The 17,805-nt window shown below is 43.1% G+C and overlaps 2 protein-coding genes across 2 annotated transcripts in view; both read left to right on the top strand.

The window, feature by feature from the left end:
- Positions 1-17,805, top strand: part of LOC140200569 (uncharacterized) — a 556,670-nt gene that overhangs the window by 41,876 nt on the left and 496,989 nt on the right. The window lies entirely within an intron of this gene.
- The window catches only part of LOC140200567 (uncharacterized), a 60,297-nt gene that overhangs the window by 12,963 nt on the left and 29,529 nt on the right, over positions 1-17,805 (top strand). The window contains exon 7 of the mRNA XM_072264080.1: positions 13,945-14,289. Coding sequence (XP_072120181.1) covers positions 13,945-14,289 — 345 coding nt within the window. The remainder of the gene's footprint in view (positions 1-13,944; positions 14,290-17,805) is intronic.

Here is a 17,805-nt window from a genome sequence, read left to right as displayed (position 1 = left end):
TGCTCATTCACCTTCAGAGACTGATGAACAAGTACTCCTAGATATCTTTGTATTTCTCCCTTACCTAACTCCACACCATTCAGGTAATAATCTGCCTTCCTGTTCTTGCTCCCAAAGTGAATAACCTCACACTTATTCACATTAAATGCCATCTGCCAAGTTTCTGCCCACTCACCCAGCCTATCCAAGTCACCTTGAATTCTCCTAACATCCTCATTACATGTCACACTGCCACCCAGCTTAGTATCACCAGCAAACTTGCTGATGTTATTCACAATGCCTTCCTCTAAATCATTGACGTAAATTGTAAACAGCTATGGTCCCAATACCAAGCCCTGTGGCACCCCACTAGTCACCACCTGCCATTCCGAGAAACACCCATTCACTGCTACCCTTTGCTTTCTATCTGCCAACCAGTTTCCTATCCTTGTCAATATCCTCCCCCCAATGCCATGAGCTCTGATTTTACCCACCAATCTCCTATGTGGTACCTTATCAAATGCCTTCTGAAAGTCAAGGTACACCACATCCACTGGATCTCCCGCCTCTATCTTCCTGGTTACATCCTCGAAAAACTCCAATAGATTAGTCAAGCATGATTTGCCCATGCTGGCTCGGCCCAATCCTATCACTGCTATCAGGATATGCCGCTATTTCATCTTTAATAATGGACTCTAGCATCTTCCCCACTACTGATGTTAGGCTAACAGGGCGATAGTACTCTGTTTTCTCCCTCCCTCGTTTCTTAAAAAGTGGGATAACATTAGCCATTCGCCAATCCTCAAGAACTGATCCTGAATCTAAGGAACATTGGAAAATGATCACCAATGCATCCGCAATTTCCAGAGCCACCTCCTTTAGTACCCTAGGATGCAGACCATCTGGACCTGGGGATTTGTTAGCCTTCAGTCCCATCAGTCTACTCATCACTGTTTCCTTCCTAATGTCAATCTGTTTCAGTTCTTCTGTTACCCTATGTCCTTGGCCCATCCACACATCTGGGAGATTGCTTGGGTCTTCCCTAGTGAAGACAGATCCAAAGTACTTATTAAATTCGTCTGCCATTTCTCTGTTTCCCATAACAATTTCTCCCAATTCATTCTTCAAGGGCCCAACATTGTTCTTAACTATCTTCCTTCTCTTCACATACCTAAAAAAACTTTTGCTATCCTCCTTTATATTCCTAGCTAGCTTGCGTTCATACCTCATTTTTTCTCTCCGTATAGCCCTTTTAGTTAAGTTCTGTTGCTCCTTAAAAATTTCCCAATCATCCATCTTCCCACTCACCTTAGCTCTGTTATACTTCTTTTTTAATGCTATGCTATCTCTGACTTCCTTTGTCAACCACTGTGGCCACTTTCCCCCCTTTGAATCCTTCCTTCTCCGGGGGATGAACTGATTTTGCACCTTGTGCATTATTCCCAAGAATACCTGCCATTGCTGTTCCACTGTCTTTTCTGTCAGTATATCCGAACAGTCAACTTTGGCCAGCTCCTCCCTCATGGCTCCATAGTCTCCTTTGTTCAGCAGCAATACTGACACTTCTGATCTGCCCTTATCTCTCTCAACTTGCAGATAAAAACATCATATTATGGTCATTACCTCCTAATGGCTCCTTTACTTCAAGATCACTTATCAAATCCTGTTCATTGCACAACAGTAAATCCAGAATAGCCTTATCCCTGGTTGGCTCTCGTACAAGCTGCTCCAAAAATGCATCCCGTAGGCACTCTACAAACTCCCTATCCTGGGGTCCAGTACCAACCTGATTTTCCCAGTTCACCTGCATGTTGAAATCCCCCGTACCTACTGCGACATTTCCTTTGCCACATGCCATTGTTAACTCCCTATTCAACTTGCACCCAATATCCATGCTACTGTTTGGGAGCCTGTAGACAACACCTATTAGGGTCTTTTTGCCCTTACTGTTCCTCAGTTCTATCCACACTGACTCTACTTCTCCTGATTCTATGTCCCCCTTTGCAAGGGACTGAATCTCATTCCTCACCAACAGGGCCACCCCACCTCCTCTGCCCACCTTTCTGTCCCTTCGATAGCACGTATACCCTTGTACATTCAATTCCCAGGTCTGATCCCCCTGCAGCCATGTCTCCGTTATCCCAACAATATCATAGTTAACCATTCGCACCTGAGCTTCAAGCTCATCCACCTTATTTCTGACACTTCGCACATTCAGATATAGAATTTTTAACCCATTTCTCCTCTCTCTGTTTAAATCGCTACCTATTGTGCATAACCCAGCTCCCCGAACTCTCACCGGGCTATACGCCCCTTGAATTTTGTTGTCCTTCTTAAATTTACATACTCTTTCTGCACATTTAACTCCATGCTCCGTCAGACCATCCCTCTGCACATGTATCCTCCTTATCACTCGTTCCACCTCACCTTTCTCTACTTCACACTTAATATTCCGGAACTGTGTAGTCCCCACCTGTCCTTTATACTTCATCTCGCTATCCTCTCTCACATTCTGGATCCCTGAACCCCTGCAAATGTTGTTTAAACCCCCCAACAAGCAGCATTAGCAAACTTTCCTGCAAGAATGTTAGTTACCCTCCAGTTCAGGTGTAAACGGTCCCGTCGGAACAGATCCCACCTTCCCTGGAACAAAGCCCAATTATCTAAAAACCTGAAGCCCTCCCTCCTGCACCATCCTCTCAGCCACGTATTGAAACCATAACCATAGAAACCATAGAAACTACAGCATAGAAACAGGCCTTTTGGCCCTTCTTGGCTGTGCCGAACCATTTTCTGCCTAGTCCCACTGACCTGCACACGGACCATATCCCTCCATACACCTCCCATCCATGTATCTGTCCAATTTATTCTTAAATGTTAAAAAAGAACCCGCATTTACCACCTCGTCTGGCAGCTCATTCCATACTCCCACCACTCTCTGTGTGAAGAAGCCCCCCCTAATGTTCCCTTTAAACTTTCCCCCCCCTCACCCTTAACCCATGTCCTCTGGTTTTTTTCTCCCCTTGCCTCAGTGGAAAAAGCCTGCTTGCATTCACTCTATCTATACCCATCATAATTTTATATACCTCTATCAAATCTCCCCTCATTCTTCTACGCTCCAGGGAATAAAGTCCCAACCTATTCAACCTTTCTCTGTAACTGAGTTTCTCAAGTCCCGGCAACATCCTTGTAAACCTTCTCTGCACTCTTTCAACCTTATTTATATCCTTCCTGTAATTTGGTGACCAAAACTGAACACAATACTCTAGATTCGGCCTCACCAATGCCTTATACAACCTCATCATAACATTCCAGCTCTTATACTCAATATTTTGATTAATAAAGGCCAATGTACCAAAAGCTCTCTTTACGACCCTATCTACCTGTGACGCCACTTTTAGGGAATTTTGTATCTATATTCCCAGATCCCTCTGTTCCACTGCACTCCTCAGTGCCTTACCATTAACCCTATATGTTCTACGTTGGTTTGTCCTTCCAATGTGCAATACCTCACACTTGTCAGTATTAAACTCCATCTGCCATTTTTTAGCCCATTTTTCCAGCTGGTCCAAGTCCCTCTGCAGACTCTGAAAACCTTCCTCACTGTCTAGTACACCTCCAATCTTTGTATCATCAGCAAACTTGCTGATCCAATTTACCACATTATCATCCAGATCATTGATATAGATGACAAATAACAATGGACCCAGCACTGATCCCTGTGGCACACCACTAGTCACAGGCCTCCACTCAGAGAAGCAATTCTCTACCACCACTCCCTGGCTTCTTCCATCGAGCCAATGTCTAATCCAATTTACCACCTCTCCATGTATACCTAGCGAGTGAATTTTCCTAACTAACCTCCCATGCGGGACCTTGTCAAAGGCCTTACTGAAGTCCATTAGACAATATCCACTGCCTTCCTTTCATCCACTTTCCTGGTAACCTCCTCGAAAAACTCCAATAGATTGGTCAAACATGACCTACCACGCACAAAGCCATGTTGACTCTCCCTATTAAGTCCCAGTCTATCCAAATGCTTGTAGATTCTGTCTCTTAGTACTCCCTCCAATAACGTACCTACTACCGACGTTAAACCTACTGGCCTATAATTTCCCGGATTACTTTTTGATCCTTCTTTAAACAACGGAACAACATGAGCCACTCTCCAATCCTCCGGCACCTCACCTGTACACAGCGACATTTTAGATATTTCAGCCAGGGCCCCTGCAATTTCAACACTATTCTCCTTCAAGGTCCGAGGGAACACCCTGTCAGGTCTCGGGGATTTATCCACTTTAATTTTCCTTAAGACAGCAAGGACCTCCTCCTTTTCGATCTGTACAGTTTCCATGATCTCACTACTTGTTTCCCTTAATTCCATAGACTTCATGCCAGTTTCCTTAGTAAACACAGACGCAAAAAACCTATTTAAGATCTCCCCCATTTCCTTTGGTTCCGCACATTGATCTGTATAATCCTTCTGTTCCACGCCTCACTCGCACGTGGCACAGGTAGCAATCCTGAGATTGTTACCCTGGAGGTCCTGCCCTTCAGCTTCGCACCTAACTCGCTGGACTCACTACGCAGGACCCCCTCACTCTTCCTACCCACGTCGTTGGTCCCTACATGGACCACAACATCTGGATTCTTGCCCTCCCTCTCGAGAATATTAATTATTAAATGTTATAAGGACAAAAAATTCGAGGTGGAGAAGTCTGAGAGATGAAGAGGAAAAGAGAAGAGCAGGGAAAGAGCAGAGGAAAAGAAGCTAATGAAAAAATATGAGGGTGAAGAAAGGTGACTTGTTCCTCTTGCACCAAAACATTGAGAAATTGGAATTGCACCAATGATTTAGCATTTAACAATTAAATAGCCAGATTCAAATAATATGACATGTGCTTTTGAAACGAACTTTCCAGAAGAACATAGATGCAACTTTAACCACTGAACAACTACATGTATATCAGTGATTATATTAAAAATACAAGCAAGTACAACCAAGTTAAACTGCAAGAAAAGTATCATTTCTATAGCCCAATCCAACAGAATTGTAATACCGTCCGTGAGATAACTCTGTCCCCAGAATCAGTCTTGAAACGTCTATTTTTCCGGTATCACTGATTCTCCTGGAAGGCTCACAAAGTCAGGACATCATTGGGTAATGTCAGGAAAATGGAGACTTTCCATTGGATTTCTGTTCCAGGCTGATGCACCTTTAATTTACTCCAAAAGACTGGAAGTAGGGTAAATACTGAAAGGCTTTTATTCGCAGTAAAATGTGACTTTCAGCATGCTGAGTGTCTGCCCCTGGACTGAGGAGGAGGAGTAGGGCGAAATCACCTTTATTCAGGGGTCTGTGGGAGTCAGCAGAGGGGCGTGACCAGACAGTTAACCCAGTTACAACATATATATATATATATGGTTTACTGCACCGGCCCACTGCCAGGATCACCAGACATCTTCTCTCATGTCCTTGCTGAGTGATGTTGGACACATTCTAGACTTTAATGGCTAGGTCCCACTCCCAGTCCCCTCCAGGACTACATCAGGCAACCCACTGTAGAGACTGCAACCCAAACACTAAGGCAGTTAAAGTCTCTTAACACTCAACTTAATTTCAAATCTTTTAAAATCTCAAATTGTAAAACAGATGCTTAAACCATCCGACTGAAGTTCAACAGAAATGTTCTTTCTCCTTTCTTCATCTGAAACCAGACCTGACTTGGGTCAATTAGAGAGTGATACTTCAGTGTAATATTAGGAATCCCAGCAGTTAGTGTTGTGACTGTGAATAAGTCACGCAGAGATTTGAGTGTCAATGTAAAATGGCTTTGTTCAGCATGACAAGGTGCATTTCAGAGAAATTCTGAAAGGAATCTCACCGAACTCAAAGTACATCAGTATTTTCTACTCCCTGGGCATAAAAATAATAACGTGATTAAATACAGGTTTAATGATTATAATTACATTGTGTCATTCATCAAAGGGGATGAAGGGTTAACATTAGGAGCATATGATGGCTCTGGGCCTGTACTCGCTGGAGTTAAGAATAAGGAATCTCATTGAAACATACCGAAGACGAAGATCAAGTGGACATGCAGAGGATGTTTTTGTGATAATGAGGGAGTCCAGACTAGAGGAAACAGCCTCAGAACAGAAGAACGTCCATTTAGAACTGTTGATACGTTCGGATATGGCCCAAGTGCAGAGAGAGAGAGACACACCGAAACGGGTCAGTAGTTCACAGACTTTAGTGTGAACAGAGTTAGAGGGAGAAGAAAACAAAACGCTAGGCTAAACAGGGCCATTAACTCAAACTCTCAAATGGAAAACCATGCCAACACCATGGCTGAAAGCAATAACTAAATATAAAATGAATATCGCTAGTCTTCAATGTCAGTTGTCTCGATAGTCCAATTTCTCAGGCAAGGCCAAATGCAAGCAGGCAGCATAATGTTACTGTGCTTTGCTCAAATATCAACAAGCTCTATGACAAAATGAATGGAGTGAAATACTGTCACAATGAAATAATAATTAGCTAACACATCCATAATCAAGAGCACAATTGCCGAATCTGTGGTTGTGACAGGACCCTCCTCCTCCCTTGGCACAGCCTGAGGCGCCACAGACCTGTGACAGCTGGAAGTCCCAGATGCGTGATTTTTCCAAGACGTTCTGTGCCGGAATCCAAGAACGTTCTTCAGGACCAAACCCTTCCCAATACACAAGGTACTTGACCTTATCCAGTAAGATGCCAGGAGATGCCGTCCCATATACACCAGGGAACCATCTACCAAGTGGAGGAGGATAGTTAGGGTGACTGGGGCCAGGGGAGAAGTGGTACTGGCTTGAGCTGAGAAACATGGAATAGTGAATGGATCCTCTACGATGTGGGTAGATGCAATCTACATGAGACCTTGTTGACAGCCTTTTCCACTACAAACGGTCCTAGGTAGCGAGGAGCCAATTAATGGCTCTCTACTTTCAGGAGAAGATCCCTTGATGCCAACCAGACCTCCTCACCTGGCTTGAATGGCCTTACCTGCTGACGGAGCCGATCAGCCTGCCGGGCGTGTTGTTTTTGGCCATGCAGCAGAGAAGCCCTGGCTCGTCTCCGGGTGTGCTTGTAGCAGGATCAGCTGTTCAGCAGCAGAAACTCTACATCAGTCTCCTGGTCAGGGAAGAGAGGGGCTGGAATCCATTCTGGCATTCAAAGGTGGACATACCAGTGGAGAATGGAGAATGACTGGAGGTTATTGTGGGTGATCGCTTCCCAAACTAATTGGAAGCTCCAGGATGTGGGATGGAACAGGCAAGGCAGCACAGGCTTGTCTCCAACTCCTGGTTCACTCTGTCAGTCTGGCCATTGGATTGGGGGTGGAAACCAGGCGAGAGGCTGGCCATGGCTCCTACAAGATTGCAGAAAGCCTTCCAAACATGGGAGGTGAACTGTAGTCCACAATCAAACACCATGTTTTGAGGGAAGCTGTGGAAACTTAGAAACATAGAAAACCTACAGCACAATACAGGCCCTTCAGCCCACAATGCTGTGCCAAACATGTAATTATTTTAAAAATTACTTAGGGTTATCCATAGCCCCCTAGTTTCCTAAGCTCCATGTACCAATCCAGGAGCCTCTTAAGAGACCCTATTGTATCCACCTCCACCACCATCGCCGGCAGCCCATTCCATGCACTCACCACTCTCTGCGTAGAAAACTTACCCCTGACATCTCCCCTGTACCTACTTCCAAGCACCTTAAAACTGTGCCCTCTCATGTTAGCCATTTCAGCTCTGGGAAAAAGCCTATGACTATTCACACAATCAATGCCTGTCATCATTTTATACACCTCTATCAAGTCACCTCATCCTCCGCTGCTCCAAGGGGAAAAAGCGGAGTTCACTCAACCTATTCTCATAAGGTGTGCTCCCCAGTCCAGGCAACATCCTTGTAAATCTCCCCTGTACCCTTTCTATGGTTTCCACATCCTTCCTAGTGAGGTGACCAGAACTGAGCACAGTACTCCAAGTGGGGTCTGACCAGGGTCCTATATAACTGTAACATTACCTCTTGGCTCTTAAACTCAATCCCATGGTTGGTGAAGGCCAATGCACCATATTCCTTCTTAACTACAGAGTCACCCTGCGCAGCATCTTTAAGTGTCCTATGGACTCGGACACCAAGATCCCTCTGATCTTCCACACTGCCAAGAGTCTTACCATTAATACTACATTCTGCCATCATATTTGACCTACCAAAATGAACCACCTCACACTTATCTCAGTTGAACTCAATATTCCACTTCTCAGCCCAGTTTTGCATCCTATCAATGTCCTGCTGTAACCTCTGACAGCTCTTCACACTATCCACAACACCCCCAACCCTTGTGTCATCAGCAAATTTAGTAACCCATCCTTCCACTTCCTCATTCATGTCATTTATAAAAATCACAGTAGCTTGCTGCAGATTAAATGGCTACCATGAAGATATACCTGGAAGCAGCATTTCAAAGTGAGACAGTTGAGGTAAAAAAATACTCATGGTACATTTTCCAGATTTTATCGAAGTGTTCTTTGATCTTCATGTGTATTAGAATAGTTCCCTTCCCTCCTGCTCATTTCCTATTATTTCAATTACTTAAGATGATGCTGTTGAAACTGTGACATTGATGACATTCACTTTGAAAACATAGTATAGCAGTCCTCCCATATTTGGGCATAGGCTGCTGTCATGTAACCTGAATCTCAGAATTTTGAGAAAGAGATGTGGATAACAACTGCAGGCAAACCTGTGCTATAGGGAGCTGGGTGTGGTGAGACTTGTATTCCTAAAGAATGGTGTCTATCATGATATTCCATAAAGTAAGCCAAATCGTTTGCACCTGCATCAAGAAATGTGAGTTGAAAAAATATTTATTATATATATTTCCTACTTAAATTCTGTGAAAGTGAATCTTGTTCTCCATCTCAATTTTTTTCGGGTAGTGATTTGTAAATTTTCTAAGGATGAATTTGCAATACCCAATCAGCCATAACACAAGGATTGCCTGTAATGCCAATCTATGACACAACTAATCTGAATATGGAGAAGCCCATGTAAGTAGTTCTTGGAACAAATTTGCTCAAACATCATAGCTGCAGGGAAGGGAAACTTTGAAGTTTTGCACCCTTCTGAACACAGAAAAATACTTTGAAAACACAATGGAAGACCAGGGACAGTGGTTTGTGGAATTTGCAATGTAACACCTGCACCATCCATCATGGTGAAAGCAGACAGAACACTTAATTGTAATCTTCATTTGAAATTTTGCTTAATGCTGACATGCATGTTGCATGTTTAACATGTTAATTTGCTTTTATGTTAATTGAATATGATGAAATAGATAAATTGATAACCCTAGGTGGAGCATGAACACATGTTGAACCATGAGTATGGCAGTCTCATAAGCCGATGGGAGCTTAGGGAGGGCAATGAAGTGGGCGGCCTTGGAAAATCAATCCACAATGACCAGGGCAGGGCAACCAGTGATGCAATCTACTGAGAGGTGAGACCAAGGGCACAGGCATTGGACGTAGCAGACCTGCAGGTTGCTGGCGTGTTGTCTTGTTCCAAGCGCAGGTGGGGCAATGTCATGGACATCTCAGGACATAGATGACCACCAAAATTGTCTCTTTATAAACTCCTGAGTCTGGTGAACTCCCAGGTGTCCAGGGAGACGGGAGGAGTGACCCCATTCCGACACTTTGGAATGTACCACAATGGGACAAACAGCCAGTTGGGCAATCTCCCACCCGGGCCTGGGTTCTCACCTCCGCCTCTATTCCCAACAGTGTGGCTGAAAGGAATAACTAAATATAAAATGAATACCATCAGTCTTCAGCAGCAGTAGACTTGACAGCCCAATTTCTCAGGCAAGGCCGAATACAAGCAGGCAGCGTAACATTACTGTGCTTTGTTCAAGTCTCGAAAGTGTTACAACGAAAAGAATGGCGTGAAATACCATCATAATGAAATAATAATTAGCTGACCTATGCTAATCAGAATTGCCAAATCTGCGGTGCTGACGAATCCATGGTTGTGACAAGAATAGTGATGAGGAAGAATTTTTTTAGCCAGAGTGTCTTGAGTATGTGGAATTCGTTGCCATAGGCAGCTGCAGGTGTGAGGTCGTGGGATATATTTGAAGCAGAGCTCAATTAAGGGCATAAAAGGTTGCAGGAGAAGTCATGAGAATGGGGTTGATATGGAAAGTGAATCAGCCATGATCCGGAGTAGGCTCAATGGCCACATTCTGCTCCGATGTATTACACTCTTGTTTGAGTGTTTTCAAATCTTGTATAGAAATACACGTGTACAAAAGGTGACAATCTCCACCGACAATGTACCTTTGAATACTCTAACATCTTTGGACAATGTGAAGGCTTCTAAGAACAAATTGCCAGACAATCAAAATACAGTTATTTTATTACTGTGTTGAAGGATGGGTCTCTCTACAGACAATAGTGTGTATACAATCTTTGTACTAGATGGACGATTGGTTCTTGTTTGTATTAACTGGCTGTTACACCCAGCCCACAGTAGATTCAATGACAATGTGATAAGGCAGCAGTAAGTGCAACACCATTACAGCTCGGGTCATCAGATGGGAGCTCAATTCCAATGCTGTGTTTAAGGAATTTGTACATCCTCTCTGTGCTCTGGTTTCCTCCCACTTTCCAAAGATGTACCGATTAGCAGGTTAATTGGTAATTGTTAATTGTCCAGTGATTAGGCTGGTATTGAATAGGTGGGGTTGCTGTGTGGTGCAGCTCATTGTGTTCGAAGGGCTTGTTCTGTGGCTGTAACTCTAAGTAATTGACCCATAACTTCTGCAAGATGTTCCATGATTCATGGTCTCAATCTCTGAGGCTTGAACCAGGAATCCATGTGTAGTCCAGACATGGAGTGCAGTGACAGGGGTGGCTCAGTCCTCACTCATTGAATTCTAGAATTGGTACATGAATGCACTCCATCACTCAACACTTTGTGAGTAAAGAGACACTCAGCAAGGGGGAAGATTTTAAAAGTGAAAATGATTCTTTTAGACTGATGGGAAAGGTTGGCAGGTGTATTGAACACTGGACGATAAGAGATATTGAGACTCTTTTCTGAAACAGAAGAAGCCATGGTTCAGGTACGAGGAGCTAAAATCACGTGAGTCCCTGGGAGAGTATAAGGGGTGTAAGAATATATTTCAGAAGAGATTGGGATGGCAAAAATGGAGCATGGGAGAGCTTTGCTACAGAATAATGAGGATAATATGAAGAGTATTTTTTAAGTACATTAAGGGAAAAAGAGTAACTAGGGAGAGAAAAGGGCCCCTGAAAGTCAAAAGTGAACAAATATGCTCAGTGGCCATTTTATTTGGTACATCTGTTCATCTGCTCAGTAATGCAAATATCTGATCAGCCAATCATGTGGCAGCAATTCAATGCCGAATAGCATGCAGACAGTTGCTGTTCAGACCAAACATCACAATGGGGAAGAAATGTGATCTAAATGTCTTTGACCATGGAATGATTATTGGTGACAGGTGGGGTGATGTAAGTAGCTCAGAACGTGTTGTTCTCCTAGGATTTTCACAGTCTAGAGTTTCACAGTCTAGTGTGAAAACAAAAAAAAACATTGAGTGTCAGTACAATGGGTGAAAATGCTTGTTCTTGAGAGAGGTCAGAGGAGAATGACCAGACTGGTTCAAACTGACAGGAAGGAGCCAGTAACTCAAACAACCAAGTGTTACAACAGTGGTGTGCCGAAGAGCATCTTGAGTGCACAACACATTGAACTTTGATGTGGATGGGCTACAGTAGCCGAGGACCATGACTAGATGTTAATGTGGTCTATACAAACTTCATGAAAGCCAAGGTTCCCTGTGGGACATAACTTGGTACTGACCTCCATACAGAAAATTCTGAGCTACCTCTGTCCTCTGCCTCTTATTATCCTGATAATTATGTTTCCAACTTTTCAAAGCATCGTGAATCCTTTCATGTGGGGCATTGTAAAAGCCTCACCAAAGTCCATGTGAACCTCATCTTTCATTGCCGCACTGATCAATTTTCTTAGACATCTCATTTTTAATCACCTTATTCCATGGCTTGTTACTAGATTAGATTAGATTATGAGGACACGCAGTCCTCGTTTATTGTCATTTAGTAATGCATGTATTAAGAAATGATACAATGTTCCTCCAGTAGATATAACAGAAACACAAGACAGACCAAGACTAAGAAACTGACAAAAAACACATTATTATAACGTACAGTTAAAACAGTACAAAACAATACCGTAATTTGATGAAGAACAGACCATGGGCACGGTAAAAAAAGTCTCAAAGTCTCAAAAGGCCCTTCATCTCATGCAGAAGGTAGAAGTAGGAAGAAAACTCTCCCTGCCATGAAAGTCCAGCGCCGCAAACTTGCTGATGCAGCACCCAGGACGCACCCGACCACAGTCTGACTCTTGAGTCCGACCGAAAACTTCGAGCCTCCGACCAGTCCTCTGACACCGAGCACCGAGCACCATCTCTGCCGAGTGCTTCAACCCTGGTCCCAGCCGCCAGCAACAGGAAAGGCCGAGGATTTGGGGCCTTCCCCTCCGGAGATTCTCGATCGCACAGTAGCAGCAGCAACGAAGCGGGCATTTCAGAAGTTTTTCCAGATGTTCCTCCGTGCTTCTCACGTCTGTCTTCATCAAATCAGGATTGTGCACAGCATCCTACTTGACAGATACCGATGAAGTATTATTCTTGTTGAATGCATTGGGTGAATCAAAAAGGTTCTTCTGAACTTCAGGAGCTGTAATGAGACCTTCAGGTTTGTGCTGTACGCCTAAGAGCATTGGGCTCCGAGGATTTTAGACCACCTGAATTGGTTTATTGCTACTTAACACTAGAAATTAATCAGTTAGAGTTCTTTGTGTTTTTCTCGTATGACTTGCTCTTTGTAATGTGGCCTTCCGGTGGCTTCTATTTAAGCTTGTTATAGAGTAATAGAGTCATAGACAGATAAAAGTGTAACTGGATGATAGTCATTGAGGGAAGTCCACAAGCTCTTCTTGGGCACTGGTATGACTTAAGCTTGATTGAAGTAGGTGCCTACATTGCTGAAGTGAGAAGTTGGGGTCTTGTGTACTCAACCAGGTATCCTGTCCAATCCAAATTCTTTCCTTTTTCTACCTATGTCATTGGTACCAACATAGACTATGATATCTGGCTCTTCGCCTTCCCACTTGAGAATGCTGAGGTTTCGATTCGAGATGTCCTGCACCTTGGCACCCGAGAGGTAACATATCCGGAAATCTCAATCTCATCCACAGAATCTCCTTTCTGTCCTCCAAACTAATGAATCTCCTTTCCCCACAGCTCCTTTCTTCTCTCCCCTTTGCTTCTGAGTCATAGAGCCAGACTCAGTGCCAGAGACCTGACAACTGTGACGTTCCTTTGCAATGTAAGCCCCCCTAACAACAGTATCAAAAGTGGAATACATGTTGTTGAGGGAGATGGCCACAAGGGTACTCTGCACTTAAATTTGTTTTGGTACGCTGAGGCATACTGTGTTACTTGTATTATTTAATCGGATGCTCAGTTAGCGGAAATCACTGGGTCCTTGTTTTGAGAATGTTTCTTCCTGTGGGGTCATGCAGCTGAGCCACTGATGTTCTTCTAAGATTATTACGAATAAAGTCTCGATGTCATCTTTTCATCAGTCTGTCTTTCCTCTCCAGCTACATCCAGATATTGTCAGGGTACATCGTAAAAGGGGCTGAAAGGCTGTTTGAGAAATACAAAGCAATTTTAAACAGAAATTATGAATGGAATTAGAACTCATAACTTACTGAAAATGAATTTTCCATAATGTTCCTCATGAGAGAGATCACATTGAGAAGTTGTTGTCTGAATATTTTTATCTTTCTATTTGCAGGAATTGGGAATTCTGTTTACTTTCTCCATCAGGAAGGGAACTTTGTATTGAAGGGGCCAGACAATCCTGGAAGTGACTCCATTGATTTGGAATGGAGGCCACACACAGGGCAACAAACCACAAAGCGATTGGCCACTTTTCACAGAGAAGGTCAGCGGTGGGCCGTACAATGGAGTGATGAGTTCAGTAAAATACCAGACATTTCCCAGAGGTTACATGTGGACTGGGGTACCCTTAATCTGAGAATCAGGGAGCCCACCTTTGAACTTGCAGGACTATTTACCTGGAATCGGATGCAGCCAGGTGGGAAAATCCTGAGACAGTGGGAAGTATTTGGAATCAAAGGTAAATTCATTAAAAAGTAGAAGAGTTTGAAAATTTTCTGTGACTATTTTGACAAGGTCTGACACAGGAGATTAGTGTGCAAACTTAAAGCACACGGTATTGGAGGTATGGTATTTATGTGGATAGAGAATTGGTTGGCAGACAAGAAGCAAAGAGTGGGAATAAACGGGACCTTTTCAGAATGGCAGGCAGCGACTTGTGGGGTACCGCAAGGCTCAGTGCTGGGACCCCAGTTGTTTACAATATATATTGATGACTTTGACGAGGGAATTAAATGCAGCGTCTCCAAGTTTGCGGATGACACAAAGCTGGGCGGCAGTGTTAGCTGTGAGGAGGATGCTAAGAGGATGCAGGGTGACTTGGATAGGTTAGGTGAGTGGGCAAATTCATGGCAGATGCAATTTAAAGCGGATAAATGTGAAGTTATCCACTTTGGTGGCAAAAACAGGAAAACAGATTATTATCTGAATGGTGGCTGATTAGGAAAAGGCGAGGTGCAACGAGACCTGGGTGTCATTATACACCAGTCATTGAAAGTGGGCATGCAGGTACAGCAGGCAGTGAAAAAGGCGAATGGTATGCTGGCATTCATAGCAAGAGGATTCGAGTACAGGAGCAAGGAGGTACTACTGCAGTTGTACAAGGCCTTGGTGAGACCACATCTGGAGTCTTGTGTGCAGTTTTGGTCCCCTAATCTGAGGAAAGACACTCTTGCCATAGAGGGAGTACAAAGAAGGTTCACCAGATTGATTCCTGGGATGACAGGACTTTAATATGATGAAAGACTGGATCAACTAGGCTTATACTTGCTGGAATTTAGAAGATTGAGGGGGGATCTTATTGAAACGTATAAAATCCTAAAAGGATTGGACAGGCTAGATGCAGGAAGATTGTTACCAATGTTGGGGAAGTCTAGAACGAAGGGTCATAGTTTAAGGATAAAGGGGAAGCCTTAGGACGGAGATGAGGAAAAACTTCTTCACACAGAGAGTGGTGAATCTGTGGAATTCTGTGCCACAAGAAACAGTTGAGGCCAGTTCATCGGCTATATTTAAGAGGGAGTTAGATATGGCCCTTGTGGCTAAAGGGATCAGGGGGTATGGAGAGAAGGCAGGTACAGGGTTCTGAGTTGGATGATCAGCCATGATCATACTGGATGGCGGTGCAGGCTCGAAGGGCTGAATGGCCTACTCCTGCACCTATTTTCTATGTTTCTATTACCTTCAACTAGACATCGAATTGCAAGTTAGTATATGGTACCGTATACGCAATAAATTTGCTTTGAAATTTGATCCCCTAGGCCCAAAATCCAGCATAAAATGAATTATTCATTGAAATCAGCCTGGTGGGTAATAATATTTGAGACATTTACTTAGTTTTGCAAAAATATTGCTGCAGTGTTGGAGGTGATGGGATTGAATGTGGTGAGAGCTGAGGAAAATGGCTCTGGTCTCCTGAATATCTAAACCACAGTTCATATAACCATATATCCATATAATAATTACAGCACAGAAACAGGCCATCTTGGCCCTTCTAGTCCATGCCAAACGCTTACTCTCACCTAGTCCCACTGACCTGCACTCAGCCCATAACCCTCCATTCCTTTCCTGTCCATGTACCTATCTAATTTTTCTTCAAATGACAATATTGAACCTGCCTCTACCACTTCTACTGGAAGCTCATTCCACACAGCTACCACTCTGTAAAGAAGTTCTTCCTCATGTTACCCCTAAACTTTTGCCCTCTAACTCTCAATTCATGTACTCTTGTTTGAATCTCTCCTATTCTCAATGGAAAAAGCCTATCCACATCAACTCTATCTATCCCCCTCATAATTTTAAATACCTCTATCAAGTTCCCTCTCAACCTTTTACGCTCCAAAGAATAAAGACCTAACTTGTTAAACCTTTCTCTGTAACTCAGGTGCTGAAACCCAGGTAACATTCTAGTAAATCTTCTCTGTACTCTCTCTATTTTGTTGACATCTTTCCTATAATTTGGTGACCAAAACTGTACACAATACTCCAAATTTGGCCTTCCCAGTGCCTTGTACAATTGTAACATTACATCCCAACTCCTATACTCAATGCTGTGATTTATAAAGGCCAGCATACCAAAAGCTTTCTTCACCACCCCATCCACATGAGATTCCACCTTCTGGGAACTATGCAGAATTATTCCTAGATCACTCTGTTTTACTGCATTCTTCAATGCCCCACCATTTACCATGTATGTCCTATTTTGATTAGTCCTACGAAAATGTAGCACCTCACACTTATCAGCATTAAACTCCATCTGCCATTTTTCAGCCCACTTTTCTAAATGGCCTAAATCTCTCTGCAAGCTTTGAAAACCTACTTCATTATCCACAATGCCACCTATCTTAGTATCATCTGCATACTTACTAATCCAATTTACCACCCTATCATCCAGATCATTAATGTATATGACAAACAACATTGGACCCAGTACAGATCCCTGAGGCACACCGGCCTCCAACCTGACAAACAGTTATCCACCACTACTCTGTGGCATTTCCCATCCAGCCACTGTTGAACCTATTTACTACTTCAGTATTAATACATAATGATTGAACCTTCCTAACTAACCTTTCATGTGGAACCTTGTCAAAGGCCTTACTTTAGTCCATATAGACAACATCCACTGCTTTACCCTCGTCAATGTTCCTAGTAACCTCTTCAAAAAATTCAATAAGATTTGTCAAACATGACCTTCCACACACAAATCCATGTTGACTGTTCCTAATCAGACTCTGTCTATCTAGATAATTATATATACCATCTCCAAGAATACTTTCCATTCATTTACACAACACTGACGTCAAACTTACAAGCCAATAATTGCTAGGTTTACTCTTAGAACCCTTTTTAAACAATGAAACAACTTGAACAATATGCCAATCCTCTGGCACCATCCCTATTTCCAATGACATTTGAAATATTTCTGTCAGAACCCCTGCTATTTCTACACTAACTTCCCTCAAGGTCCTAGGGAATAACCTGTCAGGACCCGGAGACTTATCCACTTTTATATTCCTTAAAAACGCCAATACTTCCTCTTCTTTAATCATCATAGTTTCCATAACTTCCCTACTTGTTTCCCTTACCTTACACAATTCAATATCCTTCTCCTTAGTGAATAGATTAGATTAGATCATGACGACACGCAGTCCTTTTTTATTGTCACTTAGTAATGCATGCATTAAGAAATGATACAATATTCCCCCGGTGTGATATCACAGAAACACAGGACAGACCAAGACTGAAAAACTAACAAAAACCACATAATTATAACATACAGCTACAACAGTGTAACAATACCATAACTTGATGAAGAACAGGCCATCGGCACAGTAAAAACGTTCAAAGTCTCTCGAAAGTCCCACATCTCATGCAGACGGGAGAAGGAAGAAAACTTTCCCTGCCATGCTTGACCACAGTCTGACTCTGAGTCGTCTGAAAACTTCGAGCTCCGATCAGCCCTCCGACACCAAGT

The sequence above is a fragment of the Mobula birostris genome, chromosome 7 (genome assembly GCF_030028105.1).
Source record: "Mobula birostris isolate sMobBir1 chromosome 7, sMobBir1.hap1, whole genome shotgun sequence".
Taxonomy (NCBI): Eukaryota; Metazoa; Chordata; class Chondrichthyes; order Myliobatiformes; family Myliobatidae; genus Mobula; species Mobula birostris.
The sequence above is the reverse complement of the archived record's forward strand: the minus strand, read 5'-3'. Positions and strand labels throughout refer to the sequence as shown.